Below are 14,308 nucleotides of genomic sequence, written 5' to 3' on the forward strand. Positions count from 1 at the left end.
GGTTAATGGACATTGACTGTTAATTGGTTAGTGTGTATTGAGTGGATGAAGGGTATAATATGTAGTACAAATAAAAAAGTTTGCTTGCTTGGGTATAGCTTTAGGTTCCAAATATTACAGCTGGTGTGTGTGTGTGTTTGTGTCTGTGTTTGTGTGTGTGTGTGTGTGTGTGTGTGTGTGTGTGTGTGTGTGTGTGTGTGTGTGTGTGTGTGTGTGTGTGTGTGTGTGTGTGTGTGTGTGTGTGTGTGTGTGTGTGCGCACAAGCGTGTGTGCATGTAGGTGTGTGGTTATTATTACCATGGGACTGTACTGGTTTGACAGCGTACATCTCTGTGTTGCTTCTCTGGACCTCTAAACTGAGGGTCTGCATTTTGGTGATGAGCTCTGTCACCTGAAAACAAGAAGCTACATGCATACAGTCAGCTAGTAAGACACTAGATGTGAGACCACATGCCTACAGTCAGCTAATAAGACACAAGATGTGAGACCAAATGCATAGAGTCAGCCATTAAGACACTATATGAGATAACATGCATAGTCAGCGAATAAGATACCAGATGTAAAACCACATGCATACAGTCAGCCAATAAGATACTGGATGTGAGACCACATACAAACAGTAAGCCAATCAGACAGCCAATAAAGCACCAGATGTGAAACCACATGTGCAGTATACAGTCGGCCAATAAAAAACTAGATGTGAAACCACAGGCATAGTCAGCCAATACATTTGAGCTATCTGTCCTGTAAGCCAATTATAAACGACAGGAGATATGACATGCATACAGCCAGCTAATTAGAGAGGGGGGAATGTTTGTACCTGGGTGGTGAGGAAGTCTAGGGCTCTCTGCTGTTCATCCATCACATCTCTGATCATCTTCCTGGTGCTGCGGCCATAAGCCAGCAGAGACTGCTGTATCTGGCCTGAACCATGCAAAACACACACACACACACACACACACACACACACACACACACACACACACACACACACACACACACACACACACACACACACACACACACACACACACACACACAAACAGATACACACAGACACACATATTTATTCACCCGTGCATACACACACACACACACATGTGCACACTCAGACATACAAGTAAACACAGATCAACATCACGCACACACACATACACAAGCACACATATTAGCACACACATAAGAACAAACACAAAAAGATAAATATAATGCACACACACACACACACACACACACACACACACACACACACACACACATACACACACACACACACAGACAGAGTAGTGTGTTAATGATGACAATGATGCTGGTGGTGGTGATGATGACGAAGGTTTCCAGGTAGACTCACCACACAGGGAGTTTTTGTCATCACGCAGTAGTTTGGCGGTTACATCGCACGGAATTGAACATACATCCTGACCCTTGCCCCCTACGGGTGACTTTGGTGTTTTGGAAGATGCAACTTCAAGCAGGTCTGCGATGATGACATCTGATTGGTTGCTCGTCCTGTTTCCCGACCCCTTCCGAGTGCAGGTAGAAAGACATTGAAACCATACTTAGAACGCTACTCCGAACCGTTCTCTGGTTCAATTTGATACTAGCTGTCCGACCGCTCCTTTCTAGAGGTCGGACATTGAAGTATTTGAAACAGTGATGCTATTAATACATTGACCTGGCCATATTTTTTTTTTGTGATCCAGGAAAGAAAAATTCCCCACAAAATTGTACGAAGACAAAAAAGTGTTAGACATGAAGCTCAGAAAGACCATGTTTACATCCTTCTAGAAAAATATCAGAAACACCACTGCACTGATGATAACTAGACATAATACAAGACCAGCACACATTCCTCACAACCAATCGGTTCAAAACACGAATGCTGATGAGAAACCCACCCAAAAGAAAGGTGTAGAGCTATACGTACGGTGTAGACGTTGACGGAGAAGGGCAGGTAGAGCAGCTGAAGCAGAAAGACTGCTGGCCACATCAGTTCCATTCTGTCCTATAACACGCTGTTGTTTACTGCTTGTCTCCCTCTTTCCCTGTCCCTCTCTCTCCCTCTCTCTCCCGCTCTCTCTCTCTCTCTTTCTCTCTCTCTCTCTTTTGATGACACAGCTCAGACCTCCTTCCACAGCCGCCGGCGTCCATGGAAACAGCTTACACCACTCATTTTCCTTTTTTTTTTTTTTTTTTACAACAAATCTGTTTAGAAAGTGCTTGCCTGTTTTTTTTCCGTTTACAATATCCAATTAGAACTTTTTTTTCCCCAAACTCTTTCTTTCCTCCTATGCATCCTGTCTTTGATTTGCTTTCTCTCTTCTCTCGATCATCTTTGAAAATGTAACTTTGTTCCACTTTCACTTTATGTCAAAACATATATATGTGTGTGACTAACTTTGCTGTGAACGCTCATGTGTAACGTCTCGTATAGTACGAAGCAGTTGGTGAGTTGAAACAGTTGCAAGTTGCATCAGAAGCTCTACCTATAATAAACCTGTTGTTATCTTTACTCTAGCTTTTTTTCTATATCATCTCATTTGATTCTTAATATTTAAGAGAGGGAGATCTATAAGTAGGTGCTTGTATCTCCCTGTCTTTCCAGGTCTCTGATGGAGCAGATTTAGCCATGGGTTTTTCTGGTGCTTTTTTTGCATCCTGCCCTCAGTACAAGAACCAGCTGTTGCAAAGAAATGGGACACCTCATACTTCTGTGCAAGTCTTTCTTTCTCTCCCTCACTCTTTCTTTCTCTCCCCACTCTTTCTTTCTCTCTCTCTGCTTCTTGCTTGCTCTTGTTCACCTCTCGTACACTTATTCACTATCGCACTCTCTCTCTTCATCTCTCTTCATCTCCTCTAGTTATTTCTCACTCTTATTCAGTCTCTTTTACTTTCCCTCTCACTTTCTCTCACGCTCAATCTCTATTGGTCACTCTCTCTCTCTCTCTTTCTCTCTCTCTCTCTCTCTCTCTCTCTCTCTCTCTCTCTCTCTCTCTCTCTCTCTCTCTCTCTCTCTCATTTTTCCCTCGCCTCACTTTTCCTCCCTCTCTTCCCTGCTCTCTCAAAACCTCTGTAAACCTTTCCAGACAAACCCTCTCTCTCTCTCTCTCTCTCTCTCTCTCTCTCTCTCTCTCTCTCTCTCTCTCTCTCTCTCTCTCTCTCTCTCTCTTTGTCTCGCTCTCTCTCAAACCAGCGACTTCAGTTTATTGGTTTGGTTGGGTAAATAATATAAGTCCAAGTGCAAGGGAGGGAGGGGGGACAGTAGAGCGAGTTGTCCCACATTACGTATTATTTTCCAGGGGCCACGAGGAGCCCAGCGGCTGGCCCCTCCACGCAGAGTGTGCCCAGCGGCAGCAGCATGTCCAGCTCCATCCTAGCAGACCCCTAGGGGTTTACGGCCATGGTCAGCCAGAGGAATGCAGGAGGGCCCGCTGGTGCAGGGGCCCGGCATCTGCAACGTATTACACGCTGATGGAGCACGGCCACTCAGCGTCATAATGACTGTCCTGCACTGAACATTACACCGTCCGTGTCTACATGCTATTTTATGACAAGAGAAGATAGGGTTTTTGTTAAGCAGTGATCGTGTGTGTGTGTGTGTGTGTGTGTGTGTGTGTGTGTGTGTGTGTGTGTGTGTGTGTGTGTGTGTGTGTGTGTGTGTGTGTGCGCGTATGCGTGTGGGTACAACTGACATCTGGAGCATGGTCTTGCCTGGTTAATTGGGCTTCAGCAGTCATTTCTAAAACATAAGAACATTGAAGAGCCCTTTTGCACCATCAATCGGTCTATTGATGGTATTACACACCAATGATAGTAATTAGTTCCAGCGTTATAGTTTATGGGAATGTTACATACGCAGGCGCTTCTATCCAACGCGACCTGTCACCAAGTGAGGCAAAGAGCCGTCAAAGCATATCATCAATATTAGATTTAATACATAAATGCAAACTGCAGGCCGAGAAAGTTTATACAAAAGACTGGACAGAGTATAGACTAAACAGATGGAGTAAGGTTTGAATTATTGTAATAGTCAAGCGCAGAACCGTTAATCCATCGATATAAAGTTATGTTCTCAGTTCAATATAAGAAAAAAACATCTTTCTGAGAAGTAGACAGCGTTGGCTGACATTCACGGACATATCTTGTCAAGCTGATGGATGGACAGATCTGGTTACTCATGCAACCACGGGCTGGTTGCGCGTCCCAGACACACTTCTTCCCCCCATATGCATGTCTTCCACTAGAGGGCATACATATGGTAGTGTCCGCATAAACAATCCGCGGCCAACCGGAGCAGGCCTCACCAGGAACGGATGTTTTCTCAGGGTAGCTCACTCATACACCCCCCTCTCTCTCTCCCCCCTTCTGCCGTCTCTCCTCTCTTCCCTCTCCCCCCACCAGACCGTCCTTCCCATCAACATAGCCCAACTTTTTCCCGACCCCCACTCCCAGGCTGAACTCTGTCATTTGATAGTTTTAACCATAATCAGGCTAAATTATGCATTATTTCCTTTTCTTCACGGCATTTTGAGCTTTAAGGAATAAATCTACTGAAGATCTTCTTATTTAAATAGAAAGGGGATTGCAAGTGAAAGCTAACATTTGATGGAATACAGTGCTTTTAGGGTGAGTGTCCCTGTTGTGTATTTATCCAGCGGTAAATCTTGTGAATGAACCCGATGTCGGGCTTAAAGGTAGACCTGCACACTGGACGTCGTGTTGTATAACTACGGTGGCTTTAAACACCGCGACCACGCCCCTTAGCGGTATCACATGAATCTGGACCGAAAGTTGAAGTGGGGAAAAAGTTGTGACTTTGGGACGAAAAGTATTTGTAACTTATTTTTCGTTTTTGTACATGTATTATTCTTCTTCAACGTCGGTATGGGGACTACCTACTGCGTGTAAACCATCTGTCCAACAGTGATTTTACCCACCAAGTCTCCTACTTCACGCAGGAGAGAACTGGACTGAAGGTATGTGGGAGGCTTGCTGAGATTTTGCTTCACGCGTCTGTTTTTGCGGTTAACAAAACCGCAGTAGTGTTTCATACGATCTGTATTGCCTTGTACGTTTGCTGTGATCATTACTGTTAAGAAGTAGGCCAAGACGTTGAACAAAGTTGAATAGCACAATTTTAAGTGTAGGGGGCAACGTTTCACAGCATGATCAAATTTCATACGCGACTATTGCATACAGAGCGAGCTCGTCTGTTTACCAATCGAGTGTGCGTCTTCGCGCGCAGTTAATTTATTGTGCTGATTTGTTTTGACACAAAAATTGAAGATTATGGACGCGCATCATGGCGCGCCTTCGACGGGGCAACAGATCGTGCACGTCCGCGGGGATTCACAGACGGATCTCGAGGCCCTCTTCAATGCCGTGATGAACCCCAATAAGACCACCAGACCGCCGTCCTCACTGCCCATGCGCATGAGAAAACTTCCAGACTCGTTCTTTCGGCAGCCGGATCCCCGCGGCCACTCCAGACAGGTAGGAGGTTACAAGACATTATACCCCCTCACACGTTAGCTACATTCCCATGGAAACATAATCTACCCTTAGACGCTAGCCACATTGCCATATAAACAGCTAACTTAAGTCTTCTCAACAATGCATCTTTAGCAAAACTTAAATGTTTCTGTTATTTATACCAGTGTTTCTTAAACTATGGGTCCAATAATTGGAGATGGGTCGCTGCCAGACAATGCAAAGGACTCCTCTAACTCAAGGAGTGTGCGGTTGGACAGAGTCACACGGATACAAATTGTACTTTGGGTCCACTCCTGAGACAAAATAATTAAAGTACTACTGATTGATAATACGGCACACGCTTTGTCTGTCTCCAAACAGCCTTCCTCTGTGGCCCCTTTGTTTCTATAGCAACACTTTGATGGCTTCACGTGACGAAGAACTCATGCTCTTCTTCCCCCTCAGGCCAGTTCGGATGGCGGAGTGTGCGGTTCCCTGACCCCTCATCACGTCCGTGCCCACTCCTCGCCCGCCTCCCTCCCCATCAACTCCCTCTCCACCCAGGCCACGGGGCTCCCCTCCGCACCAGTCATCCCCGACGACATGCCGCTCCCCCCCGGTTGGGAGATGGCCAAGACGCCCACTGGCCAGCGATACTTTCTCAAGTAAGGTCAAAGTTCAAGAAATGTAGCAGCCTCCACTATGTGACGGCAGAAAACGGCCAGCGGTAGAGAGAGAATCTCACACACAAAGACAAACAAACATGCAGACACGCATACATACATGCTGGCACCCTCAGAGGTCTTCTATTGGTTGACGTGTGTCATGTTTTGTCCTGTGATGCGTCAGCAGAGCCAGGAAGTGATGTGACGTGTCCAGCGATGTCCAGATAATTGACATGGAATGTGTTGTACTTAATAATTCAATTAATAAATCACTTTAGCAAACATGAATAAACGTATTATTTCGTAAAAGTGGGTTGGCCAACGTGAGGATAGTCAGGTTGTGGTGCTCAACGTGCACTGGGTTTTCACCCAAATGTCCGCCGTCAAGGATAGTTGAGCAAGATGCTGTAGCCCCTACCTGCTCATTAATGACCCGTATGTGTCATTTACAAAACACTAGAAGTGCCTCTGAACTCGAGAACAGCATCTGCTTAGTGACTAGAATTGTTGATATAAATTGTAACGTAAATGGATCCAGAGTGTGCTTATGAATACTACCAAGTGTTTCAAGCTTTACATAAAATAACCCAGTTAAAAGCTGTCAACATGTTGGATCCAAAGTAGTAAACCCGCCCAACGTTTTGACGAGAATCGTTGTACCAGCTCATCAATTCCCATTGGACTGGAGTAGTGATTAACATTGAGTTATTTAGATTTATTATGCATATATTGTAAAATAAAAGTCTAACAAAATATCTTTACAAACTTTTTTTTATGTGTGATAGACATCCATCACGGCTCAACACATTTTGACCCCACCCCAATTTAGCAACAATTATAATAAGCATTAATTAAGACACAGATTATTAAGACAGCCTGTGCATGAAACTTCAAGTGTACGAGAGCTCAAGATGACCAAAAACGGCAGATGCAAGACATGCATGATCAGGGAGGAAATCGACATCTATTCTTTCAATGCATGGGACTGCACCTGTTTCAATCAGACCGGTTAACAACTAGCCACACTGGTATGTGTGTTTGTTCGCTGGTGTACATATACTCCAACACACATGCGGTAATACAGGTAAAGCAAGTCATGTCAGAACATGCCCAGTATTGCAGCAATCGGTTGGTACTCAATTAACGTGTGTGTGTGTGTGTGTGTGTGTGTGTGTGTGTGTGTGTGTGTGTGTGTGTGTGTGTGTGTGTGTGTGTGTGTGTGTGTGTGTGTGTGTGTGTGTGTGTGTGTGTGTGTGTGTGTGTGTAGTCATTTGGATCAGTCAACAACATGGCACGACCCACGTCTCGCCCAGCTCCAGCCCCAGCGGACCCTGCTAGCCCATGGTGTGACCACGCAGACACACAACAGTGAAGCAGATTCAGGTATCCCTCCTAATGCTGTAATGTGCACCACCTCCTAGTACCGCAGGCACACACACACACACACACGCGCAATAACACACACTCGCAATAACACACACAAACACACACACAAGAGCACACACGCACGCACAATAGCACACTCACACACAAACACACCCAAACTCACACTCACACTCTTGTCCTGAGGCACATAAGGCAAACCTCACAAGCTTTAGGGTTAAGTTTCTTGTTCTTCTATGGTATGGTGCTTGTTGTTTGTGTTGCTTGTTGACCATGATTAGGTTGAATGTTTGTATTTTGTGGTTAGGGATAAGGGTGCTTGTTCTTCTTCTATGGCTAGGGGTTAGGGTGTTTGTTCTTCCTTTAATGGTTCGGGTCTAGGGTGATTGTTCTTTTATGGTTAGGGGCTAGAGTCCTTGTCTTTCTTCTGTGGTTAATGGCACGTGTGGTTGTTCTTCTATGGTGAGTGGCACGTGTGGTTGTTCTTCTATGGTGAGTGGCACGTGTGGTTGTTCTTCTATGGTGAGTGGCACGTGTGGTTGTTCTTCTATGGTGAGTGGCACGTGTGGTTGTTATGGTTAGTGGCACGTGTGGTTGTTCTTCTATGGTTCGTGGTTAAGAGGCTTGTTTTTTCTTCTGTGTTTCATTATTTACATATTCACTATTGTTCAGGTGTGCTTGCTGAGAGCTGGGAGCAGGCAGTCAGTCCAGACGGGGAGACGTACTTTATCAACCACATCAGCAAGTCCACCTCGTGGGTTGACCCGCGTATAGGTAGCGATCAGACCTCTGTCTACAGAACTTCCGCTAAAGCCCTACGCTTCAATTGAAATCCATTGTGTTGCCTACTATTTCACTTTTCATACATCGCCAGGTGCCACTAGTTAGTGGGCACCGCAAGTTCTAAATGATGGCACCGTTTACCAAGGAGACGGCCCTGAGCATCGTATGGGTGTGAAACACTGTTTGTTTCATATTGTTGTGCCACACATTGTTGTATTCCAGCACAGAAGGTGAGCCCAGGCCTTGCTGCCATGGCAACACAGCAACGTCAGGAAAAGGAAAGGCTCAGGTCTAAGCAGGTGAGAGTCAGACTGAGTAGTATACAGTGAGGTGTGTTTTTGTATGTATCTTTGTTTATTTCTATATTTATGTGTACTTTGGTTCTGAGGTGTGAAGTGCTTTGCCTGACATCAGTGGCCGGTTTTTTGTTAAATATGTAATCGTTTTGATCGAAAAGTTTACTCATTTTAAGTGTTAACTATTTTGATAAAGCAAACCACCCTTCTTTTAATCTGGAGCTGTGCATCACCCACTATCTATCGCCATCTGGTGGTGTAATTTAAAAAACTCTTCTACTATATAGTTCTAGATTATCGTTTGCCTTCACTATGCACCACTAACTAACACAACTAATTATCCATAATGCACCCAAGGCTCTATTTCATCCCTATTTTTACTGTGTGATTCTTGCGACCTCCTGTAGGACCTAGGAGGAAGGAACCTCTCCTCTGTTCTTATTGGCCATGACAGAAATGTAGCCAATCAGAACCCATCTCTGGATGCAAGGATTCTTGGCCCTGCCCATGAGCCTGTGCTGAACGGGTAAGATGTCACCAGAATACTGTAAAATGTCAATAATTGTAATAATGCGTTTAATTTATTAAGCTAACTTAAGTGCTCAAGGACACTTAAAATTACATGAAAATACCAAAAACAGGAGTAAAGACAAAATATCGAGAGTAAGACGTTAAAAGCAGTTCTAAATAGGTATGTTGTGAATGATGTTTTACAATAAAGGAGGGGGGTGGATCCACAGATATGTTAGGGAAGGGGGTTCCAGAGAGATGGGGTGGTTGCTGGTCATGTCGTGAGGCACACGCCTCCACTATGTTATGAATGTGTACTCGGTCTCCACCAGCGCTCACTCCCGGGACCAGAGCACCGACAGCGGCCTCAGCGTCAGCAGCTTGCCCCGCCCCTCCGACCACATGCTGAGCTCCATGGACCACATGGACACTGGTAAGAGAGGACACGCCTTGCACACAAACCATGCAATTACATGCATGTAGTATTTAGATTAGAGCTGTCAGTTAAACGCGTTATTAACGGCGTTAGCGCAAACCAAATTTAACGGCGTTAAATTTTTTATCGCACGATTAACGCAATTATTTTATTAAAAAAAAAAAAAAAAAAATCTTTTTTTTTTTTTTTTCTTTGGCTCAAAACAAAGAAGCAGTAGCCTGACTGCTATGTTCAAATGACATTTGTTCAAAGCAGTCGTTTAATTGCACTGTAGGCTCTTTTTTTGTATCGTCCTGTTTTGATCAGTGTATAAAAGTGTAAAAATCATTTGCACAAGGCAAGCCGATGCACTTCACCATGTTGATAAGAGAATTAAAATGAGAAGAATTATGGGACAAAAAAATCAAGGGATATTTAGCATAGAAAAATAATTTGTGATTAATCGCGATTAATTAGAGTTAACTATGACATTAATGCGATTAATCACGATTAAATATTTTAATCGCTTGACAGCTCTAATTTAGATACATGTATTCCGGCGACTGAAACGGTCTTTGTAGATAACTGTTTTAAAAAAAAAAAAGAAGGGATAATTAAGGGAGCGTTTTCATGCATGTTGGTTTGCACATACAAATTGCCGGTTATGTCTGGTGACCCCCAGGTGACCCCACGGAGACCCCATCGCTGACCTTGCAGGACACGATGTCAGGGCTGCCCATGTCTGACACGGAGGAGCTCATGCCTTGCATCCCAGAAGGTCTGACCTCAGACCTCCTCATGGACATGGAGACAGTGCTGTCCAGCTCACACATGGACAAAGACAGCCTGCTCACTTGGCTATAGTGCTCCACCCATCGGAGCAGTTGTGAAGGCGCTTTGCTGCAGGAATCTGTCGGCCAAAGCCTCAATCAGTCGAGCCGCAAAGTTGTTGTTTTTTGTCGTCCTGCATTTAAAAGTATTGTCTTTCTAGTAAACACGTCGGACAGAAGAGTTGTGTTCAGTTCAGATTGACATGTCCTTTGTGGTCTTAAAGCACATTGATGGCACACAGTTCCGTCCCTCCCGGGGCTCTAGTCTGTCATCCGTACCAATCCATCCATACCATTTGTTTGTGGGACATGTTTTCCCCCAAAAAGTGACCAGCCACAGACAGAGAGGCTGGGGGCAATAGAAGCGTGCTCATGTGTAGTAGTACCTACCTTACCATGGAGATCAATGAAAACATACAAGGCGAGGCTGGCAACAGGCTGGCTCTAGTTAGTTGTGTTTGACGGGAGTCTGACTCGGCACCACAGACTCTTAAGTTGCTTTTTGGTCGCGTTTGGTATCACAGTTGCAGCGGCCTTGGGATTTGCAGTGAAATCGGTACAAACAACACTACGCTTGTCATGGAGTATTCGGCTGTTGTCTCAATTTATATTTTTTTATCGTGTACTTTTAAAAGGTATTCTGAATACTGAGAGACGTCTGTGTAATGTAAAGTATGCATTTTTTATGAAAAATCTCTGCAGCTTTGTTGTCGCATGTGTGTTTATGTGCGCATGTGTGTTTTTCAACGGTTTTTGCTGAACAACCCCCCCCCCCCCCCCCCTCTCACATACACATACACATTGTTGATTTTGATATATTAGCATTTTATAGCATACATTTACAAGCATAGCTATTGGAATCAACATGGATGATGTTGTTTAAGTGTATCGACATCCTAACCAAATTTGAATCTAGCTCAACTAAAGAAGCTATGTTGCTTGCAAGATACACTTAGAATATGACACCCTATTTAATCATTATCTGAAATGTTTGTATAATGTGCATTGTTGACGGATAAATGGAGGACATTGTATTTTGAGGGGAACTGAAATAGCTGATGTTCTTATACCATTTTTTTTGTATAATTTTCAATGCGTGGGTCACATATCTTATAATTACTCATGTAGCCCTTTTAACGCTTTAGTTTAATAATTAAATATTTGTTTGCAATATTGTATGCTCAATTTGCTAATTTAGTTGATAGTTGTAACTATATGTATCTTGCGCCCACAAACCTCACTCCACTCAACATCCTGCGTTAAGGATTTTTTCTTTATTATTAACACAACAGGTAATACTTTACAATAAGTGTACATTAACATTAAGTAATGCAGTAATAAGCATAAGCTATTAATTAGCTAACAGCTAACAGTTAGTTATATAATGGTCTAGTAATCGTTTATTAACCCATATGCTTTTGCTATATAAAATATTATTAGTACATTAACTAATATTATATAATGGTTAATTAATGTAACCTTATTGCCAAGTGTTACCATACAACATGAATATGTTTTAGAGTTGATAATACCAATGGAAAATAAATTGGATTTTGTTTTCACAAAATGCAAGCTTCTTTTCGTTGTATTCTGTATTATTTAAGAGTCCCATCCCTGGAAAACAAACATTTTAAACATAATAATGAAATCTCAAAATACTTTCAGCTCATAGGATATGGGTCTAAATTGAACAAGGATCCTTATAAATGGAAAAAATATACAGTTAAAAATATATTGTAGCAAGTTTTCCTGAATTCATACTTGGGGAGAACTTGAATCCAAATAATAGTCTTATTGTAATACTTTAACCACTATAATACCGTCGAAGTTTAAATCGTTGAAGAATGTACTGTTCACAGCTTTACTAAACATTAAGGTAAAAAAAAAACGGTCTAGTAGGCGTGGCTTCATGCGGAACTAAACATGGCAGCCCCCGTGTGAAAGTCACGTTACTGCAATCCTTTAGGTTTAGGCCGTCATATTTGTGTATGTTTATGTTGTTTATAATGTACAATTAAGGTACATTTCAGGTATATACACATTTATAGCATTTTAGTTAAATAAGGGACGATAGGGCTTCCTCTCCAAACATTTGTTAGGCCGACTCACTCAGCTGGCAAGTTAACCTTTTAGCCAACGGTCAGATCAATTATGGAGCCTGAAATGCAAATCCGGAATGTAAGTCAAATGTTCATCGTTAAAGTACATTTCCTTGGAAAATGGTGTACATGAAGACCCCAAAACTTGTTTCAGTGTTTCATTTTGTATTGACTGTGAAAGCTTCTATTCTGAAATGTATAGCTTCGGGATTTCCTGCTGGTGTACAATCGCATGACCGAAACCTGTTTCCAACGATGCTCTAGCAATTTTAACTACAGAAATCTGACAATGGTGGAGGTAAGTGATGTGAAAAATGTCAGTCTGCAAGTGTGTATTAAATATTTACAATACACCTATTGATTGCACAGCTGTTTGATTTGTTGTCCTGTGTTTAGGACCGTTGTGTGGACAACTGCGCTGGGAAGCTGATTCGCGCTAACAATCGTCTGATGGGCACCTATGTGCAGTTGATGCCAAAAATGGTCCAGAAACGCATGGATGAGATGCAGAGCAAGGTTGCAGAGGCAGAAGCAGCAGCAGCAGCAGCAGCCGCAGCAGCAGGGTCGGTCACCGAAGCTCCAAACACCACAGAATTCTCCATAGACCAAACCTCACCACTGCCTCCACCTGCTTACCTCTCTCCAGTCGATACGTCTCCAGTCGATACGGATACAGGACCCCTGCATGTACTCACTGGACCCGTGCTTGATTCAGGTCCTACGTCCCTGGTGGAGGCGACACAAAGCCACATGGCCCTTCCTGTACCAATCATACCAGCCCCAGCAGAAGCGTTTATTCCAACACCTTTTGATAACGTGGGGATTAAACCTGCTTCTACGTTTATTCCACCATCTTTTGATAACGTGGGGGTTGGACCAGTGTCTACGGTAGTTTCCCCCATGCCAGGACCCTCTGTCAGCAGCATACATGATACACCTCTTCCTGTAGCCCATATCACCCCACCGGTGGTACCTGCTCCATCTGTACCGACCCCAGCCAGACCAGAGAGCCTCGCAGCGGACGTGTCAACAGTATCTAAAGCCTAGTGGTTGTGGAGAGAACCCTGGCGCTCCTCTCCTCTGCCGGGCCGGAAGGATGGCTCAGTCTTCAAAGATGTCGACCAACCTCTTTTTAACATCAACAACCACAACTACAGCTTGGTTGTTATTATCCACACATAATCCCATACTGGGCGTCCAGAGAGAGTCATAGTGAAGCACTAATAAGATATTATAGATAATAATTGTGTGTTAGCAAAAATATGCCTATCCCTTTTCTTTTTTTTTAGCGTTGTGATAATGGATGTCATAGTAAAGTTAACTAATGACCGATAAACAAAGTCACATGTGATATTGTCTGCATATATGTCACTGGCTGATAATGAAGAGTAAGCATCAACAATATAAGTTAAATAAAGGCCATTGTATTAGTGGAAAGGATGATAACTTCAGGTTCTGGTGGTAAAAGATTGATATATGTGTAACGCACACACTTGTTTGTTTGTCTCATTGTGGATAATGTGGAATCCCATCTTACTCCAATTATTTCTTTGTCAATGCTGTTTTCTTAATTAAAAGAAGCCATCTGAAATGCTAGTATGCCCATTTTTTCTTTTTTTAAACTAGGGATGGAACTGTGCTTGAGTGCTTGATATTGTTGTTTAAATAGAAATTACAATCCATTCTTTTTCCCGGTATCAATACCATTCATAAAGGGTTCTGCTATAAGTTGTGTGTTTGTTTAGCCGTTTATCCAGATCTATGACGAAGGCATCTGGAACATTATGCCCATTCATGGTGGCTGTCGAGCACGGGGGAGGAGCTAAGAAGGAGCAAATATTGTAAACCTCCATTC

At 43.3% G+C, this 14,308-nt stretch overlaps 3 protein-coding genes across 6 annotated transcripts in view; 2 read left to right on the forward strand and 1 right to left on the reverse strand.

Moving 5' to 3' along the window:
• Nucleotides 1-2,145, reverse strand: part of angptl5 (angiopoietin-like 5) — a 5,568-nt gene extending 3,423 nt beyond the window's left edge. Inside the window, exons 1-4 of one of the 2 annotated variants that reach the window (XM_030360128.1) lie at nucleotides 1,928-2,145; nucleotides 1,352-1,523; nucleotides 821-924; nucleotides 298-391 (exon numbers count right to left, since the gene is read on the reverse strand). In XM_030360128.1, coding sequence (XP_030215988.1) covers nucleotides 298-391; nucleotides 821-924; nucleotides 1,352-1,523; nucleotides 1,928-1,999 — 442 coding nt within the window. In that variant the 5' untranslated portion in view covers nucleotides 2,000-2,145. Of the gene's footprint in view, nucleotides 1-297; nucleotides 406-820; nucleotides 931-1,351; nucleotides 1,524-1,927 lie in introns of those variants that run through there. The other variant, XM_030360129.1, reaches the window with a different exon arrangement.
• A 2,205-nt stretch (nucleotides 2,146-4,350) lies between these two features.
• LOC115546553 (transcriptional coactivator YAP1) lies at nucleotides 4,351-11,525 on the forward strand. Of its 3 annotated transcripts, XM_030360135.1 has the most exons (10): nucleotides 4,351-4,626; nucleotides 4,925-4,976; nucleotides 5,287-5,493; nucleotides 5,938-6,137; nucleotides 7,405-7,520; nucleotides 8,193-8,294; nucleotides 8,526-8,602; nucleotides 9,007-9,125; nucleotides 9,442-9,542; nucleotides 10,207-11,525. In XM_030360135.1, exons 3-10 carry the CDS (start codon nucleotides 5,290-5,292, stop codon nucleotides 10,386-10,388), a joined length of 1,101 nt encoding a protein of 366 aa, XP_030215995.1. In that variant the 5' UTR covers nucleotides 4,351-4,626; nucleotides 4,925-4,976; nucleotides 5,287-5,289; the 3' UTR covers nucleotides 10,389-11,525. The 3 variants fall into 3 exon arrangements, with proteins under 3 accessions (XP_030215995.1, XP_030215994.1, XP_030215996.1); XM_030360134.1 differs by lacking the exon at nucleotides 4,351-4,626 and having other exon boundaries at nucleotides 4,650-4,976; XM_030360136.1 differs by lacking the exons at nucleotides 4,351-4,626; nucleotides 8,193-8,294 and having other exon boundaries at nucleotides 4,653-4,976.
• Nucleotides 11,526-12,259: 734 nt separating this feature from the next.
• timm10b (translocase of inner mitochondrial membrane 10 homolog B (yeast)) lies at nucleotides 12,260-14,049 on the forward strand. Its single transcript, XM_030360142.1, has 3 exons — nucleotides 12,260-12,532; nucleotides 12,656-12,751; nucleotides 12,850-14,049. The coding sequence occupies exons 1-3, from the start codon at nucleotides 12,506-12,508 to the stop codon at nucleotides 13,498-13,500; spliced, it is 774 nt and encodes a 257-aa protein (XP_030216002.1). The 5' UTR covers nucleotides 12,260-12,505; the 3' UTR covers nucleotides 13,501-14,049.
• Nucleotides 14,050-14,308: the final 259 nt, after the last annotated feature.

This window comes from Gadus morhua, chromosome 7 (assembly GCF_902167405.1).
Source record: "Gadus morhua chromosome 7, gadMor3.0, whole genome shotgun sequence".
NCBI classification, from domain to species: domain Eukaryota; kingdom Metazoa; phylum Chordata; class Actinopteri; order Gadiformes; family Gadidae; genus Gadus; species Gadus morhua.